This window comes from Ornithorhynchus anatinus, chromosome X1 (assembly GCF_004115215.2).
Source record: "Ornithorhynchus anatinus isolate Pmale09 chromosome X1, mOrnAna1.pri.v4, whole genome shotgun sequence".
NCBI classification, from domain to species: Eukaryota; Metazoa; Chordata; class Mammalia; order Monotremata; family Ornithorhynchidae; genus Ornithorhynchus; species Ornithorhynchus anatinus.
The window spans coordinates 78616463-78636928 of record NC_041749.1 but is presented as its reverse complement, the minus strand read 5'-3'; the positions used below and the strand labels follow the sequence as shown (position 1 = coordinate 78636928).

The 20466-nt window shown below is 42.7% G+C and overlaps 1 protein-coding gene across 1 annotated transcript in view; it reads right to left on the bottom strand.

The window, feature by feature from the left end:
* Positions 1–560: 560 nt before the first annotated feature.
* NUP210 (nucleoporin 210) overlaps positions 561–20466 on the bottom strand; it is a 153022-nt gene continuing 133116 nt past the window's right edge. The window contains exons 31-40 of the mRNA XM_029050995.1: positions 18999–19174; positions 17884–18104; positions 16085–16221; positions 15377–15500; positions 13655–13801; positions 6475–6725; positions 4906–5122; positions 4004–4099; positions 3823–3906; positions 561–2457 (exon numbers count right to left, since the gene is read on the bottom strand). Coding sequence (XP_028906828.1) covers positions 2357–2457; positions 3823–3906; positions 4004–4099; positions 4906–5122; positions 6475–6725; positions 13655–13801; positions 15377–15500; positions 16085–16221; positions 17884–18104; positions 18999–19174 — 1554 coding nt within the window. The 3' untranslated portion in view covers positions 561–2356. The remainder of the gene's footprint in view (positions 2458–3822; positions 3907–4003; positions 4100–4905; positions 5123–6474; positions 6726–13654; positions 13802–15376; positions 15501–16084; positions 16222–17883; positions 18105–18998; positions 19175–20466) is intronic.

Genomic DNA, 20466 nt, shown 5'->3' with positions numbered 1-20466 from the left:
GTTTCCCCATATAGACTGTTAGCTCCTTGTGGGTAGAGAATGTGTCTACCAACTCTGTTATATTGCATTCTCCCAAGTGCCTAGTACAGTGTTCTGCACACAGTAAGCGCTCAATAAATATGATCTATCGACTGATTGAGAGTACAACGTAACAGAGGTGATACACACTTTCCCTGCCCACAAGGAACTTATGGTTTAAGAAGGAGGACTAACAGGTACCAAACTCCCATTTTACAGATGAGGAAACAGACATGGAGAAGTTAAGTGACTTACCCAGGGTTACACAGCAGGCAAGTGGCAGAGCTGGGACTAGAACCCATGTCCTCAGACTCTCAGACCCATGCCCAGAGTCACTAGGCTACGGTGCTTTGACTCTGATGGGCTTAATTAGCACACAGTGAAGCTTCAGTGACTAATGCCATACAGTGAACATCAACCCCCTTCCTTGAGGTTTGCAAAATTGTTAAACTCTCTAGGAAAGACTGGCAAGAGGCAAAACATCTGTGCTTTGGAAATCAGTGAGCTGAGGTGTACAAAGAACCAGCAGTGATAACATGACATTAAAGAATATTATAGAGCTTTATTAAATAAAACAGGTAGAAATGCTCATATTCACATCCAAGTTGTCAGTTTCAAGCTAATCGAGTATACAAGGCACAATTCTCTCTTCCTTATGCTCTAGAAAATAAATTATATAAAAAACCCCAGAGGAACAGGAGGAAATCATTTTGCATTTTCAGTTATCAATTACACAAGGTAAAAACAACTTTATTTCACAACAGACTGTGTACATGTGTAATCAGAACTAAGGAGGCTGACAATAATCTTGCATACTGATTTGTGATGTTCCTCATAGACTTAGGAGGAGTACACTTTACTGATCCCAGTGAATTGACAGACATGATCAGCTTTTGGAAGAGAAGCATCATTTGGCTCAATTTTCGGTGCTTGCCGCCTGCTTGCAACTCTAGAAACCATTAACCATGCCTCATTTGTAGATTCCCATCCCTGGCATCAAATTGAGACTGTGATCCTGGTAAGACAGTGGAGGGTTAATTCCACAGCTGAGTTAACTTTTCAAACTCCTGGAGGGCATTTTGCTACTGTTGCTGGTGAATAAACCACAACCACTACCATTTCTCTCATTATGTTTTTCAGTGTGTCACCTTGAAAGCTGGGCCAGCCATTTTGCCTTGGGAGAACTCAAAATGGTTCACAGACTGACCCACTCAACAGTCACACCACCTGAAGAAAGTATGTGCCTTTGAAGAGATGTTGACTAACAGATGAGTTTATCTGAAACATGTTACTGGAAAATGGGCGCCACACTAAACACAGACTTAGACGTGGTGGTGATGAACTGAGGCTCATTTTCTGCTGAGGTACTGTAGATTTCTAAAACTATGAACAGAAATGCACTTGTCATTGTGCTGAAACAGAACAAATCAGCACCTTTAAAAATGCTCCTGTTTTGGATGAAGAATATTTCACTCAGAACAATTAACAATTCCAAAAATATCCCTACCCTTACAGAGGGTAAACTATGTTCACTCTCTGACATATTCACATGATTGCTTCAACAAGGCAGCAGGCTTGCAACTATACCAAAATGTTGCCACAAAAATATTATTATTATTTTTTTTTGCGGGGCAGGGGAAGAGGGAGGAGAAACAACAAAACAGAGAGATTCTTTTCACAGTTTCCATAACATTTCCAATTTTAACTGTCAAATTAAACATCCAAAATCACATTGTAAAGCTGAAACATTAATAGTACTAATCAGTGTAGTACATTCCTGAGTGTTCCTTATACTATTATTTGGAACGCAAAAGACAAGTTCAAACTTTTGAAACACATGACCTTCACATTTTGTCCCATTCACGATTTCCCTTATTTAAAAGACATACTAAGGGGAAATTGTTTTTCACAAGAAGAAAATGTGAACTCCCCCACCCCCTACCCCTTAAAGATACTCTACCAATCACTCTCAAATAGCTTCTAATTGCTTAAAGCATGTGGGATAACTATTTTAGCGCAGATGAGAAAAGACTCCTGTCATCCAGAAACCCTTGAACAACTGGGCATGAAACAGCAGACTAAGGCATATATTTTCTAGTACTAAAAGAAACTTCAGAAAAATTGCAAAGAAAACTACGCATTAGAAAAACCCCAATCGCACACTAAATTATATTAAAAAAATGACTTCCATCAGATTCAGCACTAGGGCATGACTCAAGTCTTGCTGAAATTTCTCCAGTGTGAACTCATTTATTTTATTATTAGTAAAGGCACTAAAGTCACTTGATGTTTTACCGGAAAATAATTTCTCTTTGTGTTTGATTCCTTTCATCAGATTCTAATGTAACGCATAATCAGGGCTCCAGAGCCTGGAAGGAGGGCTGTTTCTTTTACTGGGCGACTGAGGGCTGAAAGAAGTTGAAGATGAAACAGCAAAACCTGTAATTAGAAGAGAAGAGAGGAAATGTCAGGAGGGGCAATAAAATCAAATCAAATCAACTTATCATCGCTGCAACCAGCTAAAAGAAATAGCTGGGTTGAAAGTTTAATGAGTTGGATACTTCATAGGTTATCTGGTTCAATTTTGTTAAATGAAAATCTGAAGACTTTTCTACATCTTCCCATAAGGAATATGAATTAATGTAATGATGGGACATTTATAAAGTACACACAGGAATTTTGCTTACGTACATAAAAATGAGTTATCACCATCCAGGCTTGGTTTACGTACAAAAGCCTAGAGTACATAAATAACCCACACTGTACTGTGCAGAACACTTGCCTGGACTGTGTGTGGTGGTCCTTTTTTTTTTTTTTTATTGCTGTGATGCTTATCCCATACACAAAACAACTGTCCAGTAACTGAAATTTCCTCTACCTTACTCATTCTGCTTTAGCACCTGCAGAACTTTTCAATAGTAAACCATGTGATAGAGAAGCAGCGTGGCCTAGTGTATAGAGCACAGGTCTAGAGAAGCTGGGTTCTAATCCTGACAATGCCACGTGTCTGCTGTGTGACCTTGGGCAAGTCACTTAACTTCTCTGTGCCTTATCTCATCTGTAAAATGAGAGCTAAGACTGTGAGTCCAATGGTGGGCATGGACTGTGTCCAACCTTATTACGTTGTATCTACCCCAGTGCTTATTACAGTGCCCGGCACATAGTATGCACTTAAATATCATTAAAAAAACAAGTTCAGAGGAGGTGTGAGACTAGCTCAAGTGTGGTCTGTTAAATCTGAATAGGGTAGCTTCATTTAAAGAATTATGCTTTCTAGCCATAAGGGACAATGAAATGAATTGAATAGAGAAGCAGCGTGGCTCAGTGGAAAGAGCACGGGCTTTGGAGTCAGGGCTCATGAGTTCGAATCCCAGCTCTGCCACTTGTCGGCTGTGTGACTGTGGGCAAGTCACTTAACTTCTCTGTGCCTCAGTTCCCTCATCTGTAAAATGGGGATTAAGACTGTGAGCCCCACGTGGGACAACCTGATTCCCCTGTGTCTACCCCAGCGCTTAGAACAGTGCTCGGCACATAGTAAGCGCTTAACAAATACCAACATTATTATTATTGAATCAGCTGCCTTGCAGTTAGAAATGCTGTCATGGGAAACTCTAGGCATGAGGCTGACCGCAAAACTGAGCCTCAAGTTTTGTACAATTCTTCAAAAGTGTTAAACCCTGAATGCAGAAGTCTACTAAAGTAGCTCATCCCTCTTGCTTCCAGCACATCTGAAGAACACCACTCCAGCTCCGAGGTTCAGTGTAACTCTTCTGGTCATTTGTAACTCAGGGAACAGCTACTTACTATTCGGACTCTGTTGGGGGCTTGTTATGGGGGTGAAAGCTGGATGCAGATTGCGTTCCTTGGGGGAGAAAATGGCATGGTAGGCTGAAAGACATAAAACAGCTTGTCAGGGTTGGAATTGCTTATTTAAGTCAGGTAGGGAAACAAAATGTAAAGTTGGGGAAATATATTACTCCTTTACCTATGATCATAACAGCTGTCCCAGCCAGCAGGGCAAAAAGCGTGAAGAACATTATTTGATAGGAATCAAGGAAGTGTTGGAATAGACCAGTTCCTTCTGTAGGATCAAATGGAAAGAAGAGTTACTGTACTGTGTTATAAATAGTTCCCTATCTCCTTCATCTACATGAAAAGGACTCTCTTATTTACCATTCTCTTTGTATTTCATTTTAAATACTTTTGGATATTTAATTTTAGGGTTGACTAATGCTCCTCATTTAAATGGCTTGATTTACTCAGATTACCAAGGTCTTTTCCAATATATTGTTCAAAATGTGCTAGTCACCGATAGCTGAGAATAGATTGAGCTGCCACATAAATTGTCACCAGAACCCAGAAATGCTAATCACATGGGGTAGATTAACTACAAACAAGGCTGAGAGAGGGAGGGAGAGAGAGACAGAGAGAGGATAAGAGGGGGAAGACAAAGAGAGGAGGGGGGAGAAGAAAAAAGGGGAGGAATGGGGAGAGAGAAAAAGGGGGAAGGAGAGAAGGGGGGTGGGGAGAGAGAGAGAGAGGGAGGATGAGAATATATTAATTCCCAATGGATCGGTGCTATTGCCAGTAGGACCCGGGATGGGGATACAACCTCTACAACCTCTGTAAGAAAATAATGAACAGTGTTTCGATTTTCAGGAAATATATATGTGTGTTCAGTTCCCTCGAGTATAACTGAACACTCTCTAAAACTGTCCAGCTTCTGAATGAATGGCTCAGCGCAGCCTTAGACTGGCAGGATAACCTAAGTGCCTGGCTTTGCTTGGAAAACGATCACTGATTGAAACCTTCTCCCTACTCCCCCAACTCAATCCCAGCATCCCAAAGCCCAAGAAGGCAATATGGCTCCTCAGAAGCAAAACTTACGCTGCCCTGGTCCATGTTTCTCCTCCACATAAATCATCGTGACAGGAATAGTGATGGATTGGTCTGTCAGTGGGCTGGAGATGGTTAGCAGAGTGGATAGGGATCCCTGGCTGGTGACAGTGGGCTCTGATATGCTGACTGTGTAGGTGACAAAGCTAGGCAATCCGTAGGACTTCTCTTTGGCAAAGGCAACCACCATAGGTGACCCAGATTTCACCTGTAACACAAAGATTTCTTCAGAGGAAGCACAGCTCTAAGCATAACTGGTGCGTGAAATGATTTACTGCATAATGAAAAGGGACATATTCTGCAAGGACAGTTCTCCCACACACTTGGTCATTTTTCATCCAATCCAGAATGTTCAGAAGCTTTTCTAAACAGACCCAAGTAAAAAGGCAAGAAAGCTGAGTAGCACATCCAAGGAGGCCCTTTACACTCTTAGTATTTACATATCTTTAAAGAAAAGATTGAATAGTATCAATGGGCTCCAATAAAGAATGGTTTAAAAAAAAGCCCAATCAATAATAAACATCACCCATGAAAATCTCAGTTCACAATTGAAAATGTCCTCCATATTAATAATAGGTGGCACTTCTCTGGTGCTGTCTAAGACTGTCATGACCCTCTGTCACTGGTAGTTAATTCTTTGCCTCAGCACTTTCAGAATTCTGCTTGTGGTCAGAGCTATGGGCAAGGGGGAAAATGAAAAAGACAGAGTAACCACAGCTCCAGCCAGTGATCAACTGGATCACATTCTGTCTTAAATGACATGTTCCAGCTGGAATTTGCTTTTAAATAGGAGGTAATGTATCAACTCCTCAAAATGACACCTTGCATTTCCAGTGCCTTGCTTTTGAGGGCATCAGTAGCAGCTGTTAGGAGGCATTTGACTGCTGACCCACAAAATGGAAAAGTGATGCTTAGGAAACTAAGGAAGACAGTATGAATTGAGCACCTAGGGATCACATAACACTGTGACTTTGGCCAGCATCAAGCTACAAAGATGAGGCTGGTTATCTGCTGACTGAAAAAACTCACCCTACTCTCAGGCTAGGTCTCCACAGCCCAAGTCAAGTAAAGGTTATTGAGGGAATTTGGACCAGGTAGGCAGGCAATCTGAATAATTCAGGTCCAACCAAATGCCACTAATAATAATTCAATTTTGGGACCTGCACTTTCTTTTGCACCTACATTCCTTCATTAGTGCTTCATTTTGGCAAGGGGAGAACTGATCCATTATAGGCCAAGAAATTAAAAATAATATGTCAGTGACACATACGTTGAAATTCTCTCCCCTTATAAAGTACATCTTGTCTGAAAGCAGGCACAGCAATATAGGCTTAAAGGTTAGGGATCCAGAAAAAGAATGACAGGTCCAGGCCTAAAGTTTACAGATGATTTTATTATGAATGCTTCTTTATTCAAATTTAAAGGTGTAGTGAAAGAAGAATTTCTCTTTTTCCCCATCCTCACTAGTATGCTTTAATCAAAAGTTTCCTTTAAAAATCATAGGGACTGTGAGAAAAGATCCAGGATCAGAAACTAGCACACTGCAGGAAACACTCTCACCTCAAGGTTTTCAAGAATTTCCGTGGCTCCGAATATTTTGACATCCGAGCTTGGGTAATGGTTGCTTAAAAGGATTTCAGACTGATCAGCGTAAAACCCAGGATTGAATGGCACTTCTGCACCGATCTGTTCTCCAGAGAAGTGGGTCCCTGAGATGGAGGCTGTGACAGTGAGAGCTGTTTTCTTCATACTGAGATGTTTGAGTTGCTTGTCTGTCAGTCTGTGCATTGTGACAGAACACATGTACTGTCCTAAAACGAGAAGAATTTCTACCATGTGAACCATGCCTGCTGACCTTCTCCACACAGTGCACATTTCAGTATTCAAATCCTCAAGCCTTTGGAGACCAATTTTCTGTTTAGCTGCATGATAACTAGAATATATGAACAGTAAACATCCAACTCCACGTGGCCTATGAAAACAGCACATGTCTGGGAGTCAGAAGGACATGGGTTCTAATCCTGACTCCACCACTTCTCTGCTGTGTGACCTTGGGCAAATCACTTAACTTCTCTGGGCCTCAGGTTCCTCAACTGTAAAATGGGGATTCAATACCCGTTCTCCCTCCTACTTCGATTGTGAGCCCCATACAGGACAAGGGACTATATCCACGTTGATTAACTTGTATCTACTCAAGTGCTTAGAATAGTGTTTGACACGTAGTAAGTGCTTAAAAAAATACCATAAAGGAAAAAAAATAAAACTTCCAATTTCAAAAGAGTCCTGGAACCCTGGGATCCCAATCTGGTAAAACATTAGTGGACTTAATGGCAGAGAGTAAACTATTTGCATATTCACAGATGTGAGAGAGCCAAATTGAGGTTGGAACCTTTGTAATCTGATGACATTCCCAGAGGTCCAGCCAAAGCCAGTGAAGAACTGGACCAGGAGGTCTGATTAAAGAGAGAGCTTAAAAGATCAGGGTGACCGGCAGTCAAGAGCTTTTCCACCAGGGAGAAATGCCAACAGGACACCCACTTCTACTTTGGGAAGGTTGGAAAGAACCACGCTGGGTGGAAAGAACACGGCTGAAGAGGGAGGAAAAAAGCAGCAAGGTCCCTGGACTGATGGGTGATATTGGAAAACCTTTAAGAACCTAGATGACAGATTGAATATGTGGATTGGATGAGGGAGATGAGTCGAGGATACTGCCGGTATGGGCTTGTGAGACAGGAAATATGGTGATGTTGTCTACAGTGGTGGGAAAGTCTGTATCAGGACATGATTTGAGTGGGAAGATGAGGAGTTCTGCTTTAGACATGTTAAGTTTGAGATGCCGGAGGGATATCCAAGTAGAGATCTCTTGAAGGCAGGAGGAAATATGAGACTGCAGAGGAGAGAGATCAGGGCTGGAGGGGTAGATTTGAGAATCATCTGCATAAGCTAGTGGTTAAAGCCTTGGGAGCGAATGAGTTTTCCAAGTGAGTGGGTGTAGATGGAAAATAGCCATATAGAGGGTGGGAGGCAGAGGAGAAGCCCGTGAAAGGGACTGAGAAGGAGCAGCCAGAGAAATAGGACAACCAGAAAAGGATGGTTTCAGTGAAGCCAAGATTAGATAATATTTCCACAAGGAGGGGGTGGTCCTCAGTGTCAAAGGCAGCTGAGAGTTTCAGGAGGATTAGGATGGAGTAGAGGCCCTTGGATCTGGCCAGGAGGAGGACATTGGTGTCCTTAGAGAGGGTAATCACCATGAAGTGAAGGGGGAGGGAACAAGACTGGAGGGAGTCAAGGAGAGAAATGGAGGAGAGGAAATGGAGGCAGCAGGTGTAGACAACTTACTCAAGGAGTTTGGAGAGGAATGGTAGGAGGGAGATGGGGCCTGGACAAAGTCTTGGGGTCAAGGAAAGGTTATTTTGGAGAAGCAGTGTGGCTCAGTGAAAAGAGCGTGGGCTTTGGAATCAGAGGTCATGGGTTCGACTCCCGGCTCTGTCACTTGTCAGCTGTGTGACTGTGGGCATGTCACTTAACTTCTCTGTGCCTCAGTTACCTCATCTGTAAAATGGGGATTATCTGTGAGCCTCACGTGGGACAAACTGATTACCCTGTATCTGCCCCAGCGCTTAGAACAGTGCTCTGCACATAGTAAGCGCTTAACAAATACCACCATTATTATTAGGATGGGGGGCATGAGCATATTTGAAAGCAGTGGGGATAGAGCTATTGGAAAATGAAGACAATGCTCAGGAGGGAAAAGGCGAGGGAGTAAGTACTTTGGTAAAGTGTGATGGGATAGGGTGATCTGGTGAATCTGGAGCAAAATGGAAGAATCCTAAGCTGGGGGAAGAGCATGAGTGAGGGATCTGTGGCAGGAGAGTAGAGAGTGGAGTAGAGTTAGGTAGGCTTGAGAGGAGAGAAGAGTTAAGCTGGGGAGTAAGCAGTGAAGAGTGCTGTTGGGAAGCCTTAAAGTCAACTGTGTGGCGTTTTACTTGATGTGGAGGAAGATGGTTGCCATCCTTGCACATGGATTGTTTTGTCGAGCTTATAGCACCTATGTACCTATCTGTAATTCATGTATTCATATTAATATCTGTCTCCCCCTTGGGACTGTAAGCTTCATGTTCATTCATTCAATCGTATTTATTGAGTGTGTGTAGAGCACTGTGCTAAACACTTGGGAGAGTACACTACAACAATAAACAGACACATTCCCTGCCCGCAACGAGTTTACAGTCAGGAGGACGAGCTTAGAGAATGTGTCTACCAACTCTATTGCAGTGTTCTCTCCCAAACATTTAGTACAGTACTCTGCATGCCGTAAGTGCTCAATAAATGACTGAGGTGCTATCACTGCTGCTCAGGTTGTGTCAGGCAGCATGGACTCACTGGGGTTACCGTAGCAGGGACGGCCCTGGCCAGAGCAACAGCAGAAATTGGGGGGGATATGTGGGTGTGGGGGTATTTTGTCACGATTGCCACTGACCTATCTCCTAGAGGTTTTCGACAAAGCTAAAAAACAATCTCCAGGAAATGGCCTAGAAAGTGGCCATTCAGTTGCAGCCATGGTATTAGCCCTAGCTGAACAGAAGCGGGTGGAAGGAATGGCTACACAGCCTCTCCTCCACTTTTCCATTTGTTCAGCAAGGTTATACTTAGAGGTAATTGAGTCAAACCGAGAATATGTATGTCATGCAACTCATCTATATCCTGCATGAGAAGCAGCATGGCATAGAGCATGGGCCTGGGAGTCAGAAGGTCATGAGTTCTAATCCTGCCTCCATCACCTGTCTACTGTGTGACTTTGGGCAAGCCACTTTACTTCTCTGGGCCTCAGTTACCTCATCTGTAAAATGGGAATTGAGACTGTGAGCCCCACGTGGGATGGGAAATGTGTCCGACCCAGTTTGTTTGTATCCACCCCAGTGCTTAGTACAGTGCCTGCCACATAGTAAGCACTTAATAAATACCATAATTAAATTCAATTAAACTCGCCACACAGCAGCCACAGAAGCACCTCAAAAGCACAAAACTGAAGCAATGTTGGTTTTAAGAAGAGAAAATCTGCCAGCTGGAATTGTGAAAATTGTCACCTACTGCGTGCCTTTTTAAAATGTCTTTTGTTAAGCACTATGTGTCAAGCAGCACTGTTCTAAACACTGGGGTAGATACAAATTTATCATGATGGACACAGTCCCTGTCTCATACGTGACCGACATTCTAGCAATAGCCAAATAGAAGAATACTGAAGCAGTTAGTAATAGAAAACACCAGGTCCTGGCTCAAGAAATTCAATAAAGGTTATGGATTTGTCAAAGTCCTAGTGGGAAGAGTAGTAGTTGTCCTTTGTATGAGAAAAAGCAGCCATTTTACCTAAGTGTGGCTGAAAAATCTGATGGGGGAATGACAATCCAGTGCCACTGGGCACATCAAAGATCACCTCGTTATCCCCTTTTGCTGATGTTTTTTATTGTTTGTAGCTTCTGGTGATATTGTGAGGTGTTTCATGAAAACACTTTATGAGTCAGAGGAAATGCTTGATATTTTGACATCTAGAAACAGCACTTTGGCCAAAATATAACATAGCAAATTCAGAGATTTCTCACCACATAAGTGCTTGTAACAATGGTGGTACTCATTAAGTGCTTACTATGCGCCAACCGCTGCTCTAGCACTGGAGTGGATGCAAGATAATGAGCTCAAACTCAGTTCTTGTTCCACATGGGGCTCACAGTTTAAGAGAGTGGGGGAAGAGGTCTTTTATCCTCATTTTGTAGATGAAAAAACTGAGGCACAAGTTTTACCCAGTGGGCAAGTGACAATGCTGGGACTAAAGCCTGGATCCCCTGACTCCCAGCCCCATGTTCTTTCCCCTAGGCAATGATGCTTCCTTTAGTCTGCCATCTTCATCAAGGGTGGGCAAAATATAACTCACAGACCGGATCCAGCCCACTAAAGTAATTCATGCCACAGGGGAAGATTCAGATCACCGATACGCCCATGGCAGAAACAAGTGAAGCTTTGCCTGCTGTGGTGCCTAACTGGCTCCGAGTCTTGCATTAGGCCATAGATGCAGGGGGTCAGCTTTCCACACTGTGGTACCAAGAGCTGCTGGGCGTGGTAGGGGACCAGGCACTCATGAGGGGCTGAGTGTATCTGTGACAGGCTCAGGACTGGAGCTGGCTAGCAGCCATTGAAGTGCTGTTCAATACTAATAATAATTGTGGCATTTGTTAAACATTTTACTCAGTGCCAAGCACTGTACTAAGTGTTGGGGTAGCCACTTGTCTGCTGTGTGACCTTGGGCAAGTCACTTCACTACTCTGTGCCTCAGGCACCTCATCTGTAAAGTGGGGATTAAGACTGTGAGCCCCATGTGGGACAAGGATTGTGTCCAACCTGGTTTGATTGTATTTCCCCCAGTGCTTAGTACAGTGCCGGGCACATAGTAAGCACTTAAATACCACAATTAAACAAAGAAATCAGGTCGGACACAGTCCCCATCCCACAGGGGGCTCGCAGTCTAAGTAGGAAGGAGAACAGACACTGAATCTCCATTTTGAAGACGAGGCCCTAAGAAGTAACTTGTCCAAGGTCACACAGCAGGCAAGTGGAGGAGTAGGGAGTAGAAACCAGCACATCCGACTCCCAGGTCCATGCCCTTTCCACTGCTGCTGCTTCTTATCTATTCCCCCCAGGTTTACTGGCTGCCCCCTAGCTGAAATAATAGCACACCCCTGAGCTTCAAGTTATTGCCATCCTTTTGGGTGAAAGCTTATTCACATTGTGAGAGAAAAAGAGTTTAAATTTTACATCAATACCAATCAGAATTTAATAGCACCAAAGTTTGGGAATGTAAAGTATGGTACAGCAGCAAATCAACAAAACAATTCAACAGCAAATTCAACCTTAGAAATAAAAGTAATTATACTACTCCAATCCACAATCAGTTTAGTCAAAATTCTGAGACTGATAAATTTACTGAGGCCATTCAGGAAAGTGCAATCGGCACTAAAAATTATTGCAAGTGTATCCTGAAGAACAACTTCCTCGATGACAGGTGCAGATGATATACTGTGCTAAAGAAGCAATTGGAGAATGTATTTACCTCTGTTCTTACAAAAGGCACAGTACTGTTGCTAAGGTTGTTCAGCAACAGTTTGGCTTCAATTCCAAGTTAGTGAATGGGTAAGCACCGTTCTATAAATAAACCCGGAATGTAATGTCATAATATTGAATTGGAGCTGAGCTGTGATAGCAGACAAAATTCTGGCCGAGGGAGCAGTCATTCTGCTGATTGATAAAACTTGGAAAAAATAGTGCAGCTTATTGATCTTGCTGTTTCCCCCAAGCAGAAATAATCCCCAAAACATAGGCAGCAAAACTGGAGGAATGATAGAGGAGCTGTTGCAAGTATGGCGACTGAGGCAAAGTATGATAAGTGATTGTATTGGCTACAGGAATGGTTCCACATGCACTAGCATGCTGTCTTCAGGGACCAAGGGGTCATCCTATGCTTGGTCTCATTTTAGAAGGGGTGACTACTAAGTATCTGTCTCATAGGCAGGAGATTCCTGTCTCAACAATAAGCGATTATAGGACCTTTACCTAACCCCTAAATTCCAAGTATGTATAAGTACCAGATCAACCAGAAAAATTAAAATAATCATAATCATTAATCATTGCGATTATGATTATGATTACCAATCATAATGTGATTATGATTATTAATCATAATCATTGTGATAGGGTTAAACTGCCTGTCACAAATTAAACTTCATGCTAGCAGCATGAAGCAAGCACACCGACATCATATTAATTCATCCTGTCTCCTTTGGGAGAAGTCACCCATACAATTCATGCTGTCTTATTTAGGAGAAGTCACCCATTTGTATTGCTACATGGAGAAAATGACATGAATCTTCAAGCTGTTCAGGAGTTATCTGTGGCCTGAAGAAGCTTCCAGAGTCCCCAGTAGCATGCCACATATGGCCACCCGTGTGTAGTCATTCATTCAGTCATACTTATTGAGTGCTTACTGTGTGCAGAGCACTGTACTAAGCACTTGGGAAAGTACAATACAGCAATAGAGAGAGACAATCCCTGCCCACAATGAGCTTACAATCTAGAGGGGAAAATAATAATACCTACCTTGGTTTGTTATAGCACTTTCCTTACCAAAGCGCTCTCACATCAATTAGTTCATTTCAACCTCCAAAACACCCTTTTGAGGTAGAGCGACAAGGGAGGTATTATTATCCCCATTTTACAGATGGAGAAACTGAGGTACAGAGAAGTTAAGTGATTCGCCCATGGTCACACGGCAGGCTAACGGTATAGGTCACACTTGAACCCGGGTCCTCTGGCTTCTAGAACAGTGCCGTACTGCTTCACCACACTGCATGCCTCCCCTTCCCTCTCAGGTGAGGAAAGAAGACAGGCACACATGTGAGTTGGTGGACATGAACTCCCCAAGCGGTGCAGGGGGGAAAAGGTTCCCTTTCCCATCTGCCCCTTCAGCTTTATATATCATGTTGCTGACCAAGAGGGTACAAACACCTGAGTGGAGACAGGGTTCAAGGTACAATCTTCACATTCCCTTTGGGATCTAAGTATGCTGGTCCCCAGCTAAGTACTTTGATGCTAACTTTGATGCCGCAGATTTGTGTCACGGGTATGAAACTGCCCAAGTCCATACCTGCTAATACATTTTGATGTTCGTATGCTTGAAAATTTGCACACTTACCTGAAGCTGAATCAAATCCAGGTTCTGCAGTGAAAATATCAGATGCCGGGAACTCAAATGTGGCCTCGTTGAACTGGAGCTGACAGTTGATGAGGGATGCTGGATGCAGTCCTTCGATCGCCTCCATCTGGGCCCGTGAGCAGTCCCCTAAAGAAAATGGCCATGAGCATTCCAGGCGAAACAAATCCTACCATGTGCTGGGCATGTCTCACCATCTCAATATTTTGGGGAGGATATTTTAGTTCTTGGCTCGAAAAGAGGTAATACAAACGAACAATGATAGGCTTAATGTGGCCTGTAGCAACACAGTTCCCTTGTCTTCAATACAGTGAATGTTCCTGAAAGCTTTAGAAGAACAGCCCAGTTTAAGTGTCATATAAATTATTGCCAGGTGGTAGGTCATTTTGCATCTTGGATGATTTAGTTTAAGCACTTATTCTAGATTTTGGACATAAGTTAGACAGGCCGAAGGAAACCTGCTAATGCAATTTTTGGTTCTTGTCAGCTGGCAAAAATATGCAATTTATTTTTGGACCTCAACAGGTCAACGGCTCTCCACTACAGGCTAATAGTTCTCCACCAATATACTAAATATCTTTTCAACAACAGAATCATATTGTGCACTTGAACCATACAGGGAAAAAAGGTCACTGATGCAATCAAGTCTGGCACGTTAATCCAAACGAGAACAGTGTTATTTAATTTTACCAGTTAAGTGATTTTTTAAAAAGCAAATTTTTTTTTACAGATGCTATCAAGGGCAGAAATGGTGAAGGAAAACAGGTTGAGCGGTAAATGCTACTTTCAAAAGACAATTAAACAGAAACTCCTCACCATGACCTTTAAAGCACTCAATCACCTTGCCCTCTCCTACCTCACCTCGCTACTTTCCTACTACAACCCAGCCCTCACGCTTCGCTCCTCTAATGCTAACCTTCTCACTGTACCTCGATCTTGTCTATCTCACCTCTGACCTCTCACCCATGTCCTGCCTCTGGCCTGGAATGTCCTCCCTCTTCATATTCCACAGACAAAGTCTTATTGAAGATACATCTCCTCTAAGAGACCTTCTCTGCCTAAACCCTCCTTTCCTCTTCTCCCTCTCCCTTCTGCGTCATCCTGACTTGCTCCCTTATTCATTTCCTCGCCCAGCCCCACAGCACTTATGCACATATCTGTAATTTATTCATTCATATTAATTTCTGTCTCCTCCTTTAGTCTGTAAGCTTGTTATGGGGATGGGACGTGTCTATCTATTGTTACATTGAACTCTCCCAAGTGCTTAGTACAGTGCTCTGCACACAGTAAGCACTCAATAAATGAGACTGACTGAATTACAAAATAAATAAAAAATAGAGTGGCTAGTAAGTCTTTTCTGCAATTTTTGGAGGCAAATCAAAAGGCTCTTTAGAAACAGTAACACAAAAATATTTTCAACTAAAGGTGCACAATTATGTACTAGACCGTTATTGTTCAGATATTGTTTTCAAGTAAATGCTCCCTGGGGAAGCGAGGTTCTAATTATTCAAAAGCAAATGTACTCCTACCGTGATTTAAAACAAAACAGCCATGAAAAATTGTAGGCCATTTGAATTTCTTAGTGGAATAATTGTTGGAAAACTGTCTCAGCAAGATTTAATGTTTAACTACATACAAGAAAATAAACTTCAAGGACCTCCCAGTTTTTATCCTGCCCCAACAGGAAATAAGTCACTCTGTTACCTTGCAGGTTGGTGCTTCTTTCTCCAGTCACAACAATCACTTTAGAAGCTGTCACTCCCTGTAAACTGGTCTTAACTCCACTGACATGCTTTGCTACAATCTTTTGGGGTATGCTGATTGAAACCTGGGGAAGAAGGGGAGAAAAGGTCACAACAAAAATCTTATCTTCAGACTAATTTGGTAAATCACATATCAGCAAAGGAAATGAATACACTTTATTTTACCAGCATTAATTTGAAATAAATCAGCCTGCTCAAGAGGTGTGAAAAAGACTGTACTTAATGCCCCAGAAGTGGGCTGGCACTGTTACACCAATAGCTAACTGGAAATTAATTCATGAAAACACAGCTTTAATCAGAAGTTGTTCAGCATCTGGAACCAAACCAGAAAAGCGATTGTCTGCTGCTACACAATAACAAAGCTAAATACACCAACCATTAGGTTAAGCATATGCAATGTAACTCACACAAGCTATAAAATATAGATGCATTCAGAACCTGGCCAGGCATTTTCCACTGATTCACCCCCGGCGTGAGATAAATAGCAAAGATGAGGAATGATCTCATTTATCTCCTGGAATATTTAAATGGTGCCTTGCCAGAGGAGTGTTCGTTTTGCTCGGTGAACAAAAACAACCTGAGGAGAGGAAGGCTCCTGTGTGACAGCAACAATCTTCTCTGTGGCTGTGCTGATTTCATAGTCTCTCACCTCTTTGTATGTTTTAAGGAGTCCTCCGATTTCATAATAGATGGTGACAGTTCCTGAATCCCTGGCCACAGCAACCCCAGTCTTTGGATCCACCTGGAGAATGCTGCTGGAAGAAGAGCTCCATGTTCCCTTCAAACCTGTACAGGAAGGTTGCTTGTTAATTAACTGTACCAGATTAAGGATGGACTTTTGAAATTCCCCTTTGTTCCTCTCCCATCCTCACAACCATCCAAGTCTGAGACCTGGTTCTCCACACTCTACTACACCTAATTAGTCCTGCTGTTGATCCAGGGGAAGGAGAGCCTCTGTTCTGCTCACTTTGGTTCTAAATGCATCGGCACATTAAAAGTAGAAGAAAATCAACTGTTTGTCACCTTCCCCATCTTAGATTGGGAGTTCTGTGAGGGCAGGGACGGTGCAAGTTTTTCAGTTTTCCCCAGAACCTATTTCAGTGCTTGGCACATTATAATGCACTTCACAAATTGTGGTGATGAAGTTATTCAGAGCTTATATGAACTTATATATAAAAGCATATACTAAGTTACAAATGCAAAGTTCTTCTCTGAAATGAGTGCCTATCTGACCTTCTGGCCCAAGCTCCTCCAGTTTGTGTTAAAGGAGCTGGAGACAGTATACTGTCATTCTCCATATAGTAGAGACCACTTCAATATTCACTTAAATCACTTAGAAGCACAGTGCCTCAGTTTCCCTGTGAGACTAGGCTTCTAAATGATAGGCTACACTCCCATCAACCGCACGATTTTCTCACGTGCACAAAAGTTCTTTGGGCAAATCAGTCTATACTATTTATTGAGGGCATAATTGTGTGAAGAATACTGTACTAAGTACTTGGTAGTGCTGGATAATAGAGGTAGTAGACATGAATCTTGCTCTCCAAAAGCTTACAATCTAGTTATAATAATAATAATTGTGGTATTTGTTAAGTGCTTACTATGTACCAGGCACTGTATTAAGCACTGGGGCGGATACAAGCAAATCAGGTTAGATATAGTCCCTGTGCCACGTGGGGCTCACAGTCTCAATCTCCATTTTACAGATGAGGTAACTGAGGCCCAGAGAAGTGAATTGACTTGCCCAAGGTCACACAGCAGACAAGTGGCAGAGCCACGATTAGACCCCATGACCTTCTGACTCTCAGGCCCATGCCAAGCTGCTTCTCAGAGCACGCAGACAACAAAATAAATTATAAATTGGAGGAAGTAATGTCCCACAGCACTTTACATCTCTGTAATTTATTTAATGTTTATATCTTCTCTAGACCATAAGATCCTTGTGAGCAGAGACCGTGCCTACCAGCTCTGTTGTATTGCAGTCTCCCATGTGCTTAATACAGTGCCTTGCACACAGTAAGTGCTCAATAAATACCACTAATTGATAAAATGCTACAGGGGAAAACTGAAGCAACGCTCCATGTCATATTCATAATGCTGGGTAATGTTTATTGTTTCTAACAGTTGTATTTTAAGGGTGCCTTTGGTACTTGTTTTTCCCCCCATGAACTGTAAGCTCCTCAAGGACAGAGCCTGTGACTCCTTTCTTTAATCACTCTCCTCAGCACCTTGTACAGAGCTCTGTACACAGTGGGTCCCTCTTAAATGTTGTTGACTTACTGGCAGATTGGCTAATATTTAAGTGATGAATAAGAGATGGGATTCAAAAATTGTACACTGTGTCCTACATACACAGCAGCGGAAATGTCTGTTGAGGAAGAAAATTGGTAGGAAAGGATAGCTAGCCAAAGGCTCTGAACGAATTCACCAGATGACAGAGTTAATTACCTTCTTGGTTCATCAGGATGGTTTTCAAGCAGAGTACTTCCCCCACCACCACATCCCCAGCTAACTCTGGGTAAATGGCCTGCTGTACAGGAAGGGGAACGTAATCGGCCAGTCCCGTGTGTTCTGTGTCCCACACCCCAAGCAGCGTCAAGCCTACATTGACGGTCCGGATGACGAAGGTATTGTTAGTGGCCCCCTTTCCAATCTGGACAAAGTCATCTCTAGGCAAAGGAAAGAAAAGGACATGTATTGTTATTACCAGAAAATCCTAAGGCAACTTGGGGCTGTCAGACTCAATCAAAGAAATGTAAAACCTTGGCCTGGCCTGTATTTGGAAGTATGCTATTAACATATTTGCTTGGGTCTATGATTTGATTTTGGGAATTTCGAGTTACTACCCAATAGAGACACCTGAAATGAAAATCAGCACCTCTGGCTTCTAGGACAGGCTTGCTATGTGGCCTTCGTCAAATCTTTGTCCTTCTGGGTTTATTTCTCCATCTGTGCAATTACCCGGATTCTCCCTGTGCCTAAGCCTATCCTGAGTATATATGAAACAGTTTGAAGAAAAAGTCACCACCAGAGCAACAAGAGAGTGCCCAGAAGGAGAAACTGAGTCACCAAGGAGGGAATTTATGAAATTACCTTATTCTACTTTCTTTACTCTACCCTAACTAGAGTTAAAAAGATTGGGAGAGAAAACTCCGTTTCCTTACAGGTCAAGATGATATAACTTTCTAACTCTTCATTTTCCATGGTATTATGCTTATCTCCATCTTAGCTTACTGCAGGCATCACTTAAGCAGATAGCATGTAGAAACTCCCTCAGAATACAGCCTGTAGCTTCTGCTCAAAGCTACAAAATCTGAGGTTGAAAGGAATGCCATACCTTTCTTCTTCCTCCTAGAAACTACTTTTTCCCAGTTTTCGCTACTGAAGTCTTTCCGTGAAGCTATTCTGACACAGGCGCTATAGCCACTCTGCTGTCATATGCTGGCCTCTCTCAGCTTTCCCACCTGTTGTGGCAGACAGTGCGGCTGCTGCAGTAATGTGGTACACATCACCAATAGCTTTGCCAGAGAAAGTCAGAATTGTTACCAATAATCTCATGTTACCTGTTGGTCGCAAAGTTCAGCACAGAATTCTGTGCATGGAAAATGTCTCCAGAGTTGTCATGGAAATGAATAGTAAAGGTCAAAGTCATTCCCAAAGGCAGAGCCATCAGGGCCTCCTTGTTTTGTGTGTGAAGAACAGGGCTTACGGAAATCCTCAGATAAGAAATTGGAGACACCTGTTAAAGAGGAAAATAAGTATACGTTAGAACTGTTCTTGGCCTTGCATTTGTCTTTCCTAGAATCAAATTTAAAACAAGCTCGAAACATGAAGATGTGCATTTTACTTTGAGGCCTGTGGATGTTGTGTGTCTGATCACTTCAACTACTGATGAGGTGAAATTTAAATATGGAGAGGCTGTGGCATCATTTCCTACTCCACAAAGATCACCCACCAACCTAACCTTGTAGTGCAAGTAGAGAGCGAAGACCAAGACCTAGCCTCCAGGTACATCCAGTACAGACATGGGTAACAAAAATGGAGGCTTGAACCAACTAAAAAGCCTGTACTCCTCTCAAGAAAGGGAAAAATGTGAGCTGGTTCTTTTCTTCTATTTTAGTACATTTGTCAGGGTGGGCTGAGCTACACTGGAGCAGGAAAACCACGTGAGACCTGTGTGCTCTGATGACAGGAAGTTCAGCAGGCCCTGATTTGATGAGCAGAGCCAAGGGTGGGTTCGTGTCTGGTGAAAGGATAGGCTACCTTACCCACCTCTGACTTTCCCATCCTGCATTATCAAATGCATTGCTCACCAGAAATCCTCATATAGGAAGAAGACCAGGGCCCAAGCCCACACCCCAGCCAGTCAGAAGGCTTTGGACTGCAATTGTTTTCTGCCAGGTTATGAGGGGAGGAGGTTAGTCCTGAAGAAGCCTTGTTGTCAAACAATGAAGGGCTGCAGCTATTCCTCACCCCCAGGCTTGTTCTTTCAGACTTGTGTATTATGTACTGAGAAGCAGCATGGCCTAGTGGATAGAGCATGGGTTTAGGAGTCAGAGGACCTGGGTTCTAATTCCGGCTCTGCCATGTGTCTGCTATGTGAGACCTTGGGCAAGTCATTTAAGCGCTCTGTGCCTCAGTTACCTCATCTGTACAATAGGGATGAAATTATACTCCATCCTTCTTAGACTGTGAACCCCATGTGGGATTGGGACTGTGTCCAGACTGATTAACTTGTATCTCCCCAAGCAATCTGTGCTTGACAGATAGTAAATGTTTAACAAGTACAATGATGAGGATAATAATAATAACAACAATTAAGCCAGCATGGATTGAAGGGCCACCCATTTGGCATCTTTCTGACTAGAGAGCTCTCTGTGTAGGTCAGAAAATCATTCATTAATCGACAATATGTGCAGGCAAATTTTCAAAAGAAGGGGAATAATGCACTCTCCTCATTGCAGAGCTTCTGAACACTGAATAAGGACAGGAAATGTCCCTCGGGTATCCAGGACCATTTAAATGGTTTAT